The sequence below is a fragment of the Sinohyriopsis cumingii genome, chromosome 19 (genome assembly GCF_028554795.1).
Source record: "Sinohyriopsis cumingii isolate HCF-2022 chromosome 19, ASM2855479v2, whole genome shotgun sequence".
In the NCBI taxonomy this organism is placed as follows: Eukaryota; Metazoa; Mollusca; class Bivalvia; order Unionida; family Unionidae; genus Sinohyriopsis; species Sinohyriopsis cumingii.
Genome location: NC_142979.1, coordinates 36,167,936 through 36,184,274, shown reverse-complemented (window position 1 = coordinate 36,184,274; position 16,339 = coordinate 36,167,936). Strand labels below are relative to the sequence as shown.

The window sequence follows — 16,339 nt, the reverse complement described above, 5'->3', positions numbered from 1 at the left end:
TTACATTTTGGCCTTTATGGGGTTTACGGAATATTGACAAGGCCTTAATGTCCATATGGCGGTTATGGTAATTGATCAGTACATTTGGGTTCCTTATAGGATTTCTGGGGATTTAACATCACGTTTGGGGCACTATGAGGCCCGATGGAAATTTAACATTACTGAAACACCTCTATGGAAGTCTACATAAACTGTAAATTAGCTTTTGAATAACTGTTCGTTATTATATACTCATTTTTTTTCTCCGTTAACTTTACATTGTCAGAATTGTGCAGTATTTTATGATACTCCACGACACGTTGTCTAAAATAGTATAGTGTATTTGGAACTACATTGTAAGCAAACCATGTACACTCATGTAGCAAACGCTTTGGGTTTTGGTTTAGTAGATTTGCTTGCGGATGAACTAAATAAGCTGTTTTATCCTTTTTGAAAGTATGGATATTAAAGTGAACGATGTGGATGAGTTTACTGAGTTACAAATGAAAGTTTCAAGTAAGCAAACAAATGAACGTGATATTCGTAATGTCCACAAGAAACATGAGAGACGCAATATTGAAATTACCTTTCTGATAATTTAAACAATTATTTATAAAAAATGTTCGTAGCTTTTCAGAAATGGAATGGTTCAGACTATGACCAGTGCTCTATGGGGTTTATGAAAATAGCTTAGAAAAGTATATTGAAGCCAAGGTCTATCGCATATCTACCAGATACGTACCATTTTATAAGTGAAAGTGCTACATTCAAAGGAAAAATGCAACTGAAGGTGCTAGTAGTAACGTAAGGGCCTCAGAGCCAATAAGCCAAGACTACGAAGAAGTTTTAATTACCGCTGGCCGAATGAACTGACACACCAGCTGCTTTACAATTTTCCACGTTAACAGTTTTTATACTATGTTTCGGATTTAGGATAGCGATATACGCATTACAGGTCATTACATAGCTGGGGTCCATATAAAGAGCATGCAAGTGACAAGGAATAAACATGTCTTTAGGTGGAAATAAGAATGGAAAAATATAGGTACATTCTTGCATCTTGAAGTTCCTCAGAATGTACTTTCTTAGTGTGCTCTGAAAATCCGATTTGAATTTTGTTATTTGTCTAAAATTGGATCTCGTACCGCAAAATTGTACTGTCGGCTACATTTCCAACTCTAATCACATTCTTCTTACTGCGTTCAAAATGAGAGAGAGAGAGAGAGAGAGAGAGAGAGAGATCATAATATTGATGTTGTTACTGTTACTGAGAATACGAAAGCAACATAATCACAAAAGATAAGTTGTTTTATATTATTAAATCAACAATTAAATGTTCCTAACTCAACCGACTCAATATTCCGACACACCGTTGCACAAATTGGTATTTCCAATGAACACTATATGAAACCGTATTTCATATATTTAGATTGGTTCAAGTACATTCCATGTTTCTGATATGTAAATGCAGAGGAGTAAACACGTTTGATTCAGCTCGGATTGGTACACTGCATTAATATCGAAAGTGTGATCCATGCTATTACCACAAGAAATGACTCAGCCTGATTCATGAAAACTTAAACTCGGTAATCAGGAGACAAGCTTCTTCACTGATTCCTAATCAAACACAACAATACTTGATATATGGTTATTGCTAAACTGTTTGAAACTGAATCACCAAACAAATATTGTGATCCTAGCAAAATAAACGATGAGCTTTTAAAAGTATGTCCACGAGTGTAATATTTCCGTCTACGACACAATATTCCCACATAAGGACCAACAACAGTATCCAGTCTCGAACAATACTGTGCAGAGCTTGAGGAATAAAGTTTGGTTCTGTTAACTATATCGGATTTTCACCTCGTTTGAATATGAAATAGTTCCCTGTCCACTTAATTAAATCACTTTATCTTTAGTGTTTTCTATATCCCAATTTGACATGATAAAGCTATTCGTCGAAGATTCATAGTAAGGATCCGAAAATATACTGTTTGATATAACAAGAATGAATTGTCAACTCACACTTTGCATTTGTAAAGAATCATCATGTAAATCTATACTTGTCGCTCTTTGAAGGTATTCGAATCCCCTAGGTGTTTGAATAGTCATTGACACCGTCAACTCTTTCTACATAAACACAGCGAAATGGACCAGAAATCGCTGTACAATAACATGAAATTATGTAGATATAAATTATAAAATGACAAAACTGTGTGTGCTATTCATGTACATAAGTAATAAGCAGCTGTGCCACGAACGTATAATAAATAAATAAATAAATAAATAAAAATATAACATTTGTATATATAAATAAAACAAAAAAAAAAACAAGCTAAGTGTAATGTCACATTTGATAACACACATGATCCTCATACGTCCTATATCTCAAGTTACTTTATAGATATTGGAGTCCTCGATCCCTGGATAAATTGGCACAAAGAAATGACATTTTTGGCATATTTTTGTTTATAAAATAAGTACATGAATATAACATAGCTTTACGAACGTAACAAAGCCTGTGCATATTTGGAACGAGTTATGTGTTGCTACTAATTATCTTGTAGTCGAAAAAGTTGTTCATGTAACGATACTGAAGAAACAATTTAAGTTAATTTCTTTGGCACTATTTATATCAAATAAGAGCGCGGAGTATAGCGAATTAATTTTTTTTTTCTATAACAAAAATACCGTACAGTCACTGGCTTATACCTAATTACATTGTCCCAGAGCATTGAATTTATACAGTGTTATATATGAACAATCTTCAGGATGAATATCTGTCATATACAATTGATGTCTTGAAGCTCATTCCCGTATTTTTATCGACCGCTTTGACGCCCAGTTCTGTACCCCCATATATCATAGACACTTCAACATTTCTATTACACCCTCCAGTGGTGTCAGGCATATCAACGACGAGGCGACCGAGCTTCTTGCACCCAACATCTGTAACATACATCGGATTATGTGATTCAGACTGATATATCTTCACACCACTTTTAGTTTGGTCTTTGTACCATGGATGGTATGTATGTTTTGGCTGTTCCTCATTCAGTGATACAATCTGATCTCTTTTGACATGAACACTGAATATATCTTTGCAATAATACGTTCCAACACTGTCTTTCACTTTTCTATTTGCATCATGTCTTTTAGGATCAAAGCGCGATCTTACTTTGATCCCGTAGGTGAAGCGAGAAATCCTGCTCTTGAAGATGTCAGGATTGTGACCATATAATACGGCTCCTTTCAAGACGGCATAGAAAGGATTACTTGGTACAAATATACGTATTCCTGGCAGAGATTCCTGAATCTTCTGACGCACGATGAGTGCCTCTGCAAAACCTCCCACTAACACGATTTTCTCAATATCCTGTGTTGATATTTCACGAAATATTGACTGTAGCTGTCCTATAATCAAATCCATGGTCTCTCCGAAAAGCTCTCTCGCAATAATTTCTGGTTTGAATACTAAGCCATTCCTCAGCTTCTGGAAATATTGTGAATACTTGGTAGGGTTGATTCTGATATCGCCTTTTACCTCATCCCAGATGTCGTCTGGCAAGGCAAGTTTAATCCATTCTTCACCGCGTGGTGTCTCGTCCTGTATATTCACTTTCTGTCGTTCGAACTCTTGTTCCATTTTCAAGAGGTCTCCTTGTTTACATTTTTCAAAAATCGAATTCCCATCTTTAGTGTGGAATACATCTCGAACCAGTTGTGAAAAGGAATCATTTATTCTCTGTCCACCCCATGGTCCGCCGTTCGCTCTATAGATCTGCTTCAGATAGCCATCTTCTGTTACTTCTGCAGCAGTTATGTCCACTGTGCCACCTTCAGTAGAAAGAAAGTAGGTGCAATATAGATTGTCACGCTTCATTGGATATATTACAGCTTGCTACTGCAAAACAAGTTTTTCATCAATACATTATATTATAAAGGACATTAACACTATAAAACCTGGACTGACACTGTACCATAGGTAACTCAATGAAGCATGTAGCCAAGTTTATAGTACGGCGGACAACACGTAATGCTTTTCAGCAGGACATATAGCATTGATTAGCCGAGTCGAGAAAATGCAATTTTGGTATCAGTGTCTGCATTGGAGTGGGCTTGGGCAGGTAATGCGAAAGGTCGACGTGTCGACAAAAGTAGTTAATACGGCAAAATTAAGGATAAATTTCGGTCAGTTAAAACACCAGTCAGATCGGAATTAATTTAACCTTAACATTAATTATTAACGTATAGAAATTTAATGACCCTGTCTGAGTAAACTTCCCTCCGTGTGCTCTATCTAATATATTTTCATTATATCAGGTGCAGGTACCATAAATATTGAACCTACAACGGATATAATTATCCTCTATAAAATTTTTATTAAACTATAAGTAAACAATTTAAGTTTAGATGTAGAACACTAGCTACATTGGCATTATATAAAACAAACCGCCCAAATCCACCACGAGGAATTTATCTCCGACATCCCCCAATCCATCCATACTGGCCTTTTCTTGGGGAGAGAGATACAGACAGTGCACTGCAGCAGCCTCGGGCTCTAGGGCCAAGATCAGTTGATTGTCTGGTATTCCCGCCTGCGGATACAAAAAATGACAAAAAGTTGGCTTAATATCTGAAGATGTTTCTCAAAGCAATACAGTCCAATGCAGTGTACGTTTTACGTCAGAGGCTTTCAAACAAACTTTGTGAATGTAAACTATTAAATGTCTCAGCAGCTGATTAAATATAATCATTTTTTTATACTTATGGTACCCTTTTGATTCACAATATGTTGCTTCTATTTTATGTCTTTGAGTGCCTTCAGGGATATTAGCACAATTAACGCGCCTTGTTTCTTCGTTGCACTAAACTGTACGCATGTTCTGCATACGACTATGTCTCTCGTGCTGTGTTCAGTATTTGCATGTATTAGATCAGAGATTTTGAAATGGCCAAACAACAGCAAAGTTTTGGAAATTTTGAGCTAAAATCGATTTGCTGTGTTACTCTTAATGATAATTTTTCTAACATTAGAAGGAAATATGTTAGCGAAATCATGAGTAAATTTTAGTTTATCTCATATTGTTTACCTTACATACATAATCGCTTGACATAATCCACGACGCATTCCTAAAGAATGCATCTATTACAATGCATACATTTTGACCCATTCTAAATCTCGACCCACGTGTTTTCATTTAATTCTCTGTATTCAGATGTATCAGTTATTGTTGAGGAAATGTAATATCCAGTCCTGTAATCGTTACGATCTCCACACTTTATTTTCTGAGTGTTGAAGGGTGTTGCTGCAGTGCTGCTTACAGTTTATTTGTTAGTATGATTTTATAACAAATCTGTAAGTTCATATATAAATGATTACCTTAACTGCAGACTTTCGCATGGCGTCCCTTGCGTCATCGTTCCAGATAGCTGGAACCGTAAGCACCCATCTAATGGTTGTTTCTGAAATCATTAAATTTCGACTCTCTTTGAATTTATGGAGGCAATCTTTCTTGAGGCCCTCAATAAATTTGGACATGACGAAGGTAATAGGTTCATGCCTTCCAAAGTAATCCTCTGCACTATCTATTTTTCCTCCATCTTCCTCGAAGGCCTGTAAGGAGAAAATGCTGGAGCATTATTGCAAAAAACAACAAGCATTCATAGCTGTATGCAGTTAATAACACAAAAATGTTATACTAATGTAATTGTTGATTCCTCCCCCAACCTAAACTATATTTGGTGCTTGCACTAACATTGCATTCGCCCTAGCTTCACAATCCTTGTTTTAACTTCCTTCCTGCTACCAAATGATCCACGAAAAGAAAAGTCCAATGACTTTTCGTTATGTTTGCATCTTTGTTAGCAATAGTAGACTATGCATTCAATTAGACAATTAACGACGTGAATATAGCACTTTGCAAATATGATAATGAAATGAAGGTCTCTGGATGCACTAAGCATTAGTGTGGAAATAAAGGTCACAAGTAAACACAGTTTGTTTGCATAAAAGTGGTCTGTATAAACGTAAATATTTATTTCATCTTAACAACCACAAATCATTGCTGGGGATATGAGCTTGAAATAAATTTTCCCAACAATTTCGAGTTTCACGTGTATACGGAGTCAAGGCTGGTGAAACTATTACAGAAAGCAAGAACGATTCGTCATGCAAGCATGGTGCGAATAAATAGGATCATCGGCTAACAATTTCCTCGCAACCAAGTCCAAGTTCATGCAAACATGAACTAAATCTTGCTATTATACAGTGTGCCATCCGATCTTTGTGGTATTGACGAACCCTTGACAAACCTTAATCTTCTCATTCTAGTTATTTAATGTCATCTGAGTGAGAAAGCGGTGAATAAACATTTTGTTTAAAACAAAACGTAATCAGCATTGCATCAACTGCAAAAAAAGCATGCGTACGTACTTACAATGCTGGTGTTAGTGGACAGGGCTATTAAGAACAACGTGCACAACCACAAACGAGCTTTATTATAGAAGAAAAAGGGGTTTGGATCAAACATACCAAGCGTTAAAAGCGTCCTACACAGCTAACTTTGTAATCAAATCTCATAAAGTACAGTAGGAACGAAATCAGTTTAGCACATTTTATCAAAGAATTATATTATTACAAAGTGTTGATAACATCCGTGTAGTGCATATGTATTGGGTGCGAAAAATATAAGTATCTCTGCGCCACTAACCTCGTTGTATAAGACCATTTTGAAGTTCTTGAAGAAGAAGTAATCTGTTGCTTTATCTTCATCATACAGCTTTGAGAACTTCATCTCTGCAATGTCTCCTATGGCAACCAGTTCCCTGTCCTTGATGTTTATTAGTACGCAGGTGATCGTTTTGTTGGTACTGTTTGCGGCCCCCCATCTATTGTTCATCCAAATGTCCCTCTGGTTGTTCTCGAAGTTGCTCCGATACTGACATGCGTAACCCGAATATGTGCTGCCGATATCAAGGGCGATAACTAGGGCCGGATGCATCGCCATAATGACTTGCTCTTTAGTGAGAAGATTGAGTGGTTATTTACTTCATGTCTGTTGTAAATGTTAGATGAAATATGCAACATGGTTGGCATAACATAAATTGTATTACAAGTATCACATGGCATCGAACCATAATTAAATTGCAGATACTTCTACTACTACTACTACTACTAGTACTACTGCTAATATTACTACTGCTAATATTAATAATAATAATAATAATAATGATTTCCACCTCGGAAGCCGGAGGTCGTCGGTTCAAAACCCCCTCTTAGTCATACCAAAGACTTATGAAAATGGTACTAACAGCTACCTCTCTTTGCGCTCAGCATTAAAATGTTAAAGTTAGGACTGGTCGGCCTGGTGTCAGGATAATGTGACTGGGTGGGACATCATAATACATGTCAGTGGCATGATGCCTCCATGCTAGACATCACTATAAACTGACACATTGTATACATATCGTAGCGATATGACCGGAAAATTGTTAAAGCTACGTTAAAAAATCCAAATCACACACACACACACACACACACACACGCACACACTACCATTGATTATGAGGCATGTGCAATATATAAAGGTGCTGATTCGATACTGAATTTGATACAGAGTTTTGGAGTTGGTTGGGAAGCTTGATGGTCTTGTCATCTCCCAACCCTGTCCCCTACCCCTCCAGCAGCAAACCACTTTCTTTGCGATTATACTTGTTGTTATAATTAGAGATAAATGTTTGCTTAATATTCCATCGGACTTTTGCCACCATTTGTAGAAATTTAATGTAGACTTAGCGGACGAGACCTTGTGATAAGGTTGTGAACAAATGTATTTGAGAGACATCATAATTATGGTCATGACTGAGAATTCAGCTATGTAATAATTAATACTCCCACATTTGTTTGTTTTTTTAATGATTTTATTTATTGTTTTAAAAATGTCTTACTGCTCTCATAGCAAATGATTTGATGAAATGATACTTTTTAAATATATGACATGTTATCAAATATATTGCCTTTGTATAAGTTAGCTACGTGAACATTTGAAGCAATTTTGCTGTTGACGATTGACAAAGAAGGAAGGTTTGAGGCAAAGCTAGACGAATGAATTTTCAATAATTTATTTAATCGCATTTGACTAAAACTGCCATAGTTTCTGTCCCCGTAGAGTTGAGATGATCACGGGCTTATTACTTATGATATTGAACTGTTGGTGAAAGCACAACGAGAACCTGTTGCGTTTCCAAACAAGGTCAGACGTTAGCTTGATGTTTTCCTATACTTTAATGTGTTTTACAGCATATAATATTAAGCTAGTGCCAGGGTGCCCAAGGGAACAAAACACCTGGGTTCATCTCTTTGTTGCATATTTACATGACCGATTGATCAAGACAGCACATGGTAAAAGGAGAGCCAGACATGTTAGCAACAATGTTATACAAGGTCAGGCTTTGCCGTAAGATAAGGTTTTGTGCACTTAAAAGGAGTTATATTTTGTGTTTCTTGTTGAAAACATCAAACAGCATACATTGTTCAGCTACTGAGAATTCGTTCTTCTCCTTTGATATGGGGTGACTCTTCGGCGAAGAGAACTATCGAACGATAAAAAATCAACTGTATGTGTCTTTACCTAATAACAGTTATATGGGTGTTTTCCCATACAATATGTTTTTTAACGATAAAGTTTCTCAAAGACATGTAATTAAATCGAAGCTTATTGGCAAGTGGCTTTTGATAGAAATCGTTCTTTCCACTCATCTTATGAATATCAACAGGACACAGAAAGCAATTCATGTCACAAATAATCAACAAAGAAGTACACTAAGTCATGAAACAATAAAAAGAAAGTCTCTATAAGGTAGATATAAAAAAGAACACAGCATGTAGAAAGAAGAACATCGCAAACGGTACATAATACTCCTTTCATGTGACCCTTTAGGATTTTAAAAGGGACACTCATGAGATGGAAACAAGCCCATGATTGTTAGTTTTCCTTGTTGTTACGTTGTTCTGAAGGCAGAGGATAAGACCAAAGACGCAAAACTATTAAGTCAAGACATTCAGCATGCTAAATTGTCGTTAAACTAACTTTGTTGGTTCATTATTTATTATAAATGGACTGACGCTATTATTTATTAAAGATACACGAATATATGCCATTAATGTATAGTTCGTACTGGAATGACATTAACGTCGAAGCAAGGGTAGTTCCTTCAGTACATAACACACTGCCTGGTCAGGATATTTAATTGCTTACAGTGTCACCCATATATTTTCAATGGTTGAAAAGTTTATCTCCGGAAAAGGATGCAAGTCAGAACTAAAATGTCCTTCTATGTGGCCTTCACCGTGAGTCACCGTGAGTCAGTGGACGCAGGAATGATATTCGACACACCAGCAATAAAAGTAGTGAAGGGGGATATTATAGGGTCTATGGGATTTATCATTAAAAACACCCTTGGGAACATATAGGGTCTATGTAAATTTAACATGGAGAAAAATCGTGGGACAATATAGGGTCTATGGGAATTAACATGGCCAAAAACCCTGGGACAATATAGGGTCTATGGGAATTAACATGGCCAAAAACCCTGGGACAATATAGGGTCTATGTAAATTTAACATGGCCAAAAAACCCTTGGGACTGTATAGGGTCTATGTAAAATTGAAACAGGGAGGGTCTCTATTTTTTTTATATTTTTTTTAAAAAAAAAAATAAAAAAAGGGGTAGGCAATGGAAAGACTATCTCTTTTCGAGAAATATGGCTGGCCCTGAAAAGGGCCTTTGGTTTATGTTAATATGCCCTTAACATAAAGGGCATTTGCGACATCTTCTTGTCCTCAAACTTCGCCTTACAGCAGGGCCATACATCAGAGTCCTCTTGAGGCAACCTTGTCTCTCTATATAGACTCTTCTTATCCACAGGCTGCTGCTGGTCCTGTGGACAACGGTCCACTTGGATCGGACATACATGAGCATGTCCGTCCTGAACATCATTGTTGACACAAGGGTTGAAGATTCAACGTCTGTCCACATGTTGAGGCTCCAACAATAGGTGAATCAATGCAGTGAACTGCGCTTATTTATAGGGACAGAAAGGATTGAAACGGATTGAGTTCATTCACCAATCCTAACACGCGTTACAGAATTCAGTCAGCCCGCATCCAATCCGAAGAGAGCAGTCTGTGACGTCACGTAGTCTATATAGATTCGCTAGCGCTTGTGTGCAGTCAATCTATGCGACAGTGATTCAACATGACGGAAACTCAGAAAACGATCCAATGGGGTGCACCAGCAGGGGAGACCGCCCAAGGGAACCCGGACTTACTTTCAGAAGAGGTGAATTGGGATTTTGTCGATTTTCTCTCCTCGCAAGAATTTGTTCCGGAACCTTCGTTACCTTCTTCATTACCGCAAGTGGAGAATTTTAGACAGAGACAGAAAGAAGAATTGGAGAAATTTACACAACGACAAAAGGAAGCGGAACAGGCTTTTCTCCTACAGCAACAGCAACAAGAAGAAGAGGTAAGAAAAAAACAACAGCAAGAAGAAGTAGCAGCAAAGAAACAAGAGGGTGAAAATCAAACGGTCACGGTACTGTTGGACATTTTAGCGGAGTTAAGAAGTCTGAAACAAATGTATCAGACTTCTTTATCACGACCGAAGAGAATACGACCTTCCCGAGCTAAACACGTCAACCCTGTGACTAAGCCTACCGTACCACCCTTAGTGATTTCAACCCAATCATTATCATCATCATCAACATTACGCAGTCCAGAAGTAGGCCTTGGCCGTGGCAAAGGCATAAGGCAGTTAAAGTTGATTGCTTAAACTCACCCCTACATCATAAAGAAAAACGGCCCTTTTCAGGGCCACCCACATATCTCGAAAAGAAATACAATTTCAATTTGCCAATAACTCAAAAAAAAAAAAAAAAAAATAACCCACCCATTTTACCCTATAGTACGTGTCTTTGTATGAGTGCGTGAGTGTAGCTTCTTATTTTAAAATCAAAACTCAAAGACTCTTACCTTATATCATTCATTTATTCTTTTCTCCATTTTTTACAATCCAATTCACAACACAACACTTTAATTTAAAGTTCATTGACTTCTTCTTTCTCCTTTTTTAGTCTCTCTGTTTTTTGAATTTCTTCACTGTCACACTCTTTTCCTCTTCTTCCTCCTCACTTTCTTCCCTTCTTCTTTTCTTCTCCTGTTTCTTTTTCTTCACCTGTCTGCTTTCTTCCTCTGAAGAATTCCTCTCTTCTTCTGAAGAATCCCTCTCTTCTTCTGAAGAATCCTTCTTTTCTTCTGACTCCTCTTGTTTCTTTTTTGGGCAATCTGGAGACCAATGTCCTTTTTCTTTACAATAATAACAGGTATCTTGACTTTTGTCTTTTTTAGCCCCTGTTTTTGTTCTTTTTTGACGGTCTGGACACTCTGAAGACCAATGCCCTTTCTTCTGGCAGATATAGCAAGTATCTTGACTTTTATCTCTAAAGGAAGGAGAGTAGTCCGTAGGCTGGTCTGAAGAGAATTTTCTAATGACCCCTCGCAAAGCTCTGACGAAACGTTCCATCTGGTTAGTCTCTTCCATCGTTGTGCTCGGCTTGAGAGTGAAATGAATAGTGAAAGGATAAGACACACACCCTTTTATATACGCTGGTCTGCTATGACTATAAAGTAGCTCATGGTGTTTGAACTTGAGTCATTTGACATTTTGCTTTCAAGATGAAACGATCTAATTCATTCGAGAAGAAAGAAGAAGAAAGTAAGAGGCAGAAACGTGATCTATCGCCTCGTACCAGGGCTGAAATCTTGGCACAAATTCATGCCAGTGATTTTGAAGAGGACATGAGTGAACCAGAATCAGAACCCTCTAAACCAAGTTCACCACCCTTAGTCAACCCTGAAAAATACTATTCCATTCGAGAGACGGAAAAGCGCTCCTCTAGAAAATTTAGAACCACGGCTTACAAATACACGGTGAAGTTTAAAGATTTCAAGTCCGAAGTACCGTTAGAGAAAGCAGAAGGGTTCATCACCGGAGTGTGGGATTCTCTGCTCACTGCACTCAAGCGACAATGTCAACCCAAAGAAGACGATCGCTTGAGACTTTCCATACAACACGACGGTTTGAAATCCCCTGTTTGGATCGAGTTTAGCACCCCTGCAGAATTGACCGCTTCCAAAGTCATGGACAAGATTCAACACGTGCAACAATCTAATGACCAGTTTGACATCACCGATGGAAAAGTCACATTGGACATGACCCACGTCTCTCCTCCTCAAGGGACCGGACGCAAAAAGATGTTATTGGTGAACGAGCTTCGCAGCATTAAGCGTAGCCTTGTCCAAATTCACAATCCTCATGACCAGATGTGTTTAGCCCGTGCCATCGTGGTGGGACGAACCTACGCCAACAAGAACGACACGGTAGAATGGAAAAGAGACTGGGAGAACATTCGACAATCGGACCGAGCCAAACAACGAAGTGAAGCAGAACTCCTGTTACGACAAGCTGGCATGTCCAAAGACACACCCTGTGGCATTCCTGAGATGCAAAAATTGCAAGATGCCCTAGCTCCACGATACACCTTGAAAGTGCACCCTCAAGAAGTGCGCGGGCCTTTGTTGTTTCGAGGGCAAGACTTTAAGGACGGAAAATACATTCATGTCTATTATCACGATGACCATTTCGATACCATTACCACTATCACCGGATTCCTGGGATACGGTTATTACTGTGAGAAATGTGACCATGGTTATAATAATCGAGAGCAACACAAGCATTGTGGATCGAAATGCTCAGGATGTTTGGCCTCTTCGCCCTGTCTGAGCGAAGAACCAGTGCCTTGTTCAACTTGTCTGCGCACGTTTGTTAGCCCTACCTGTTACCAACAACATCTGAAAACGCAAGGTTCACAGAAGAAATGCGCTTGTCAACTCCTGAGATTGTGCCCTACGTGTGAACAAGTCATACGTACCAATAATACCAAGGCACACGTATGTTCAGGAAAGAAAAAATGTCACATTTGTCACCACATCGTGGACTTGGAACACCAATGCTACGTGCAAAAATACCAGCCCCCACCAGAGAAAGAGGATGGTCACAAGAAGAAAGGCAATTTCATCTTTTTCGATTTCGAATGCATGCAAGAGACCGGCATTCACATTCCTAATTTCTGCGTGGCTCATCGAGCGTGCGAGAAGTGCATTCAAGAACCTATCTTCAGTCATTGTCCTCACTGTAGCAAGATTCCTGGAGGGCGTGAAAAAATCTTTCGGGGACCGAACACGTTAGCCGATTTTGCCCAATGGGTCTTAGACCCCATCGACAAGACGTGGAGCCAAGAGGACATCGAACTTTACGGAGATTGTCATCGTCATGCCACGGTGATGGCTCACAATTTCTCCGGATACGATGGACAGTTTCTTTTGAGGTACTATACGGAACAAGGCACCGAACGTCCTAAAGTGACTTTGAACGGAGCCAAAATCATTTTCATGCAAGTGGGACAAGTACAGTTTAAAGATTCGATGAGCTATTTGGCCATGCCTTTGAGTCGAATGCCTAAAACGTTTGGAATGACAGAAATGGCTAAAGGGTACTTTCCACACTTTTTCAATACGGAAGCCAATCAACACGCCGTTCTACCCCATTTGCCCGAGGCTCACTATTACGACCCCGACAACATGCGTACCGAACAACGAGAAGCTTTCTACGCTTGGTACCAGGCTCACGCCTCGGACCCTTTCGACTTTCAGGAAGAAATGTTAAAGTATTGTCGTTCCGACGTGGACATTTTACGACTTTGCTGTGGAAAATTTCGAGAACTGTTCATGGAACACGGAAGGGTCGATCCTTTGAAAGAAGCTTGCACCATTGCCAAAGCGTGTTCCTTAGTGTATCGACAACGATTCATGCCTGAAAACACCGTGGCTGTCATCAGTCCTCAAACGACCCACTTTGTCAAGCGTCAATACTCGGTCAAAGCCCTATGTTGGTTACATTACTTGTGCGATAAGGAAGACAAGTGGATTCAGCATGCCCGCAACGGAGGGGGCGAGAAGACCATCGGAACGTATTCGGTCGATGGCTGGGACTTAGAAAACCCCAAGATCGTGTACGAGTTTAACGGTTGCTTATTTCACGGATGTCCCGTCTGTTACCCTGACCGTGGCACTAAAAATCAGTTTTTGCAACGAACCATGGAAGACTTGTACCAGGACACTTGTCAGCGGCGCCTAAAGTTAGAACAGCAAGGATACCAAGTGGTGGAAATGTGGGAACACGAGTACGATCACCGTATGAAAACCGATCCCGAGTTTAAACGCCTCGTGGAAAGTTACCAGTTCATGGACCCGCTGAACCCGAGGGATAGTTTGTACGGAGGAAGGACCAATGCCACCTGTTTGCTGTACCAAGCCGACGAAGAGAAAGGAGAAGAAATCAAATACTTGGACGTGTGTTCGCTGTATCCCTACGTGTGCAAATATTGTCGCTTTCCTGTAGGGCACCCGCAATTGTTAACGGAACACATCGACCTGAAAAACATTCGACAATACGAAGGCTTGATCAAGTGTAAAGTTTTGCCTCCCACGAACCTATACCATCCCGTCTTACCTCACCATTGTCAAGGCAAACTGATGTTTCCCTTGTGCCGTACTTGTGCCGAAACGTGCAACCAAGACCAACCTTGTCAGCACAGCCAGGAAGAACGGGCCTTGACGGGAACCTGGGTCAGCGTAGAATTGTTCAAAGCTATGGACATGGGATACCAACTGTTAGAAGTGTACGAAATTTGCCACTTTCCCAAGACACAACAATACCACAAGGGTGACCCTACTCAGAAAGGCATTTTCGCCGACTACGTGAATGCCTTTTTGAAACTGAAGCAAGAAGCCAGCGGCTATCCTTCCTGGTGTCACACTCCCGAAGACCAAATACAATTCAAAGAGAAATACTACGAACAAGAAGGCATCACTTTAGACCACATCGAGAAAAACGAAGGCAGGCGATCGTTTGCCAAAGTGATGTTAAATTGCTTGTGGGGTAAAATGGCACAACGACCGTGTTTACCCAAGACGGAATATTTGACAGAACCTTCCCGCTACTTCCAGATGATTCACGACAAAACCAAATACATGAAACACGTGGACGTCGTTCGAGAGAATTTAATCTTGGTCAATTACGAAGAAGATCTGGACTTTGTACAAGACGACCCTTTTGGAAATGTCATCATTGCGGCTTACGTGACAGCCCATGCTCGCTTAAAATTGTACGAAGCTTTAGAACTGTTAGAAGAACGCGTCCTGTACTTTGACACGGACAGTTGCATTTACATCCATCACCCGATTCAACATCACCCTAACATCGAAGGAGACCGTTTAGGAGCCTGGACAGACGAGCATCCCGACGACAAGATTCTAAGTTTCGTCAGTGGCGGTCCCAAAAATTACGGCTACGAATACCGGGACAAACAAGGAGAAGTGCACACGACGTGCAAAGTGAAAGGACTGACTCTGAATTATCGTACCAGTCGAGTGGTCAACTTTGGGGTATTGAAAGAAGCCTTGCAATCGGAAGAGGATGGAAACTTTAAAGTGACCACTTACCAACCGAACAAGATTGTACGTTTACCCACTCACCACATCGTCAGTCGACCTTTGGAAAAAGTTTATCAAATCGTGTACCAGAAGCGAGTTCGACTTCCCAATCATTTCACCTTACCGTATGGACACGTTGGTATAAAACATTGGTTGTAAGAGGATATCCACCCACCAGAAAGATGACTTCGCCACAGCAAGAATCGAGTGAGAAACCCGATGAGAACTCCAAGTTCAAACCCTACCATTTTCCAGTCTTCTTACCTGACTATTGTGATTGTGCCCGTCGATTGGACACGTTTCAGAAATGGCCTACGGATAGGGAAGGATTACCTTCTTCGCATGTTTTAGCTAGAACAGGATTTGTCTACTTGGGACCTGAGTCAGGATTGGGATACGAGGTACAGTGTTTCGCTTGCGAACTGAAGTTACGAATGGATCTATGTATCTATAAAGATTCAGCTATTCTGGAACATACTCGATGGTCTCCGCACTGCCCTTACCTTTCTATCGCCTTTCCACCCATCACACTACGGTACAATGTTGACTGTACCTTAGAGACGGTACCTTCCGAAACAAGACATAAAAAACGTAAAAAAGGAAAGATGTACAAGCTGGAGACTGCATTGCGACTAGTATAAAAAGGGGCCTATGGTCAAGATCGATAGTTCATTGTGACTACCAAGACCGAGCGAACAAGATGAATACTTTGAAAGAGACATCGTTCCAGTTTGGGGATTGTAA

General features: G+C 39.7%; 1 protein-coding gene across 2 annotated transcripts in view; it reads right to left on the bottom strand.

Annotated features, from left to right (window-relative positions):
• Window positions 1–1,272: 1,272 nt before the first annotated feature.
• Window positions 1,273–16,339, bottom strand: part of LOC149775442 (heat shock 70 kDa protein 12A-like) — a 29,567-nt gene continuing 14,500 nt past the window's right edge. The window contains exons 2-5 of one of the 2 annotated variants that reach the window (XM_089943775.1): window positions 6,693–7,037; window positions 5,363–5,596; window positions 4,433–4,577; window positions 1,273–3,816 (exon numbers count right to left, since the gene is read on the bottom strand). In XM_089943775.1, coding sequence (XP_089799901.1) covers window positions 2,747–3,816; window positions 4,433–4,577; window positions 5,363–5,596; window positions 6,693–6,989 — 1,746 coding nt within the window. In that variant the 5' untranslated portion in view covers window positions 6,990–7,037 and the 3' untranslated portion in view covers window positions 1,273–2,746. The remainder of the gene's footprint in view (window positions 3,817–4,432; window positions 4,578–5,362; window positions 5,597–6,692; window positions 7,038–16,339) is intronic. The other variant, XM_089943776.1, reaches the window with a different exon arrangement.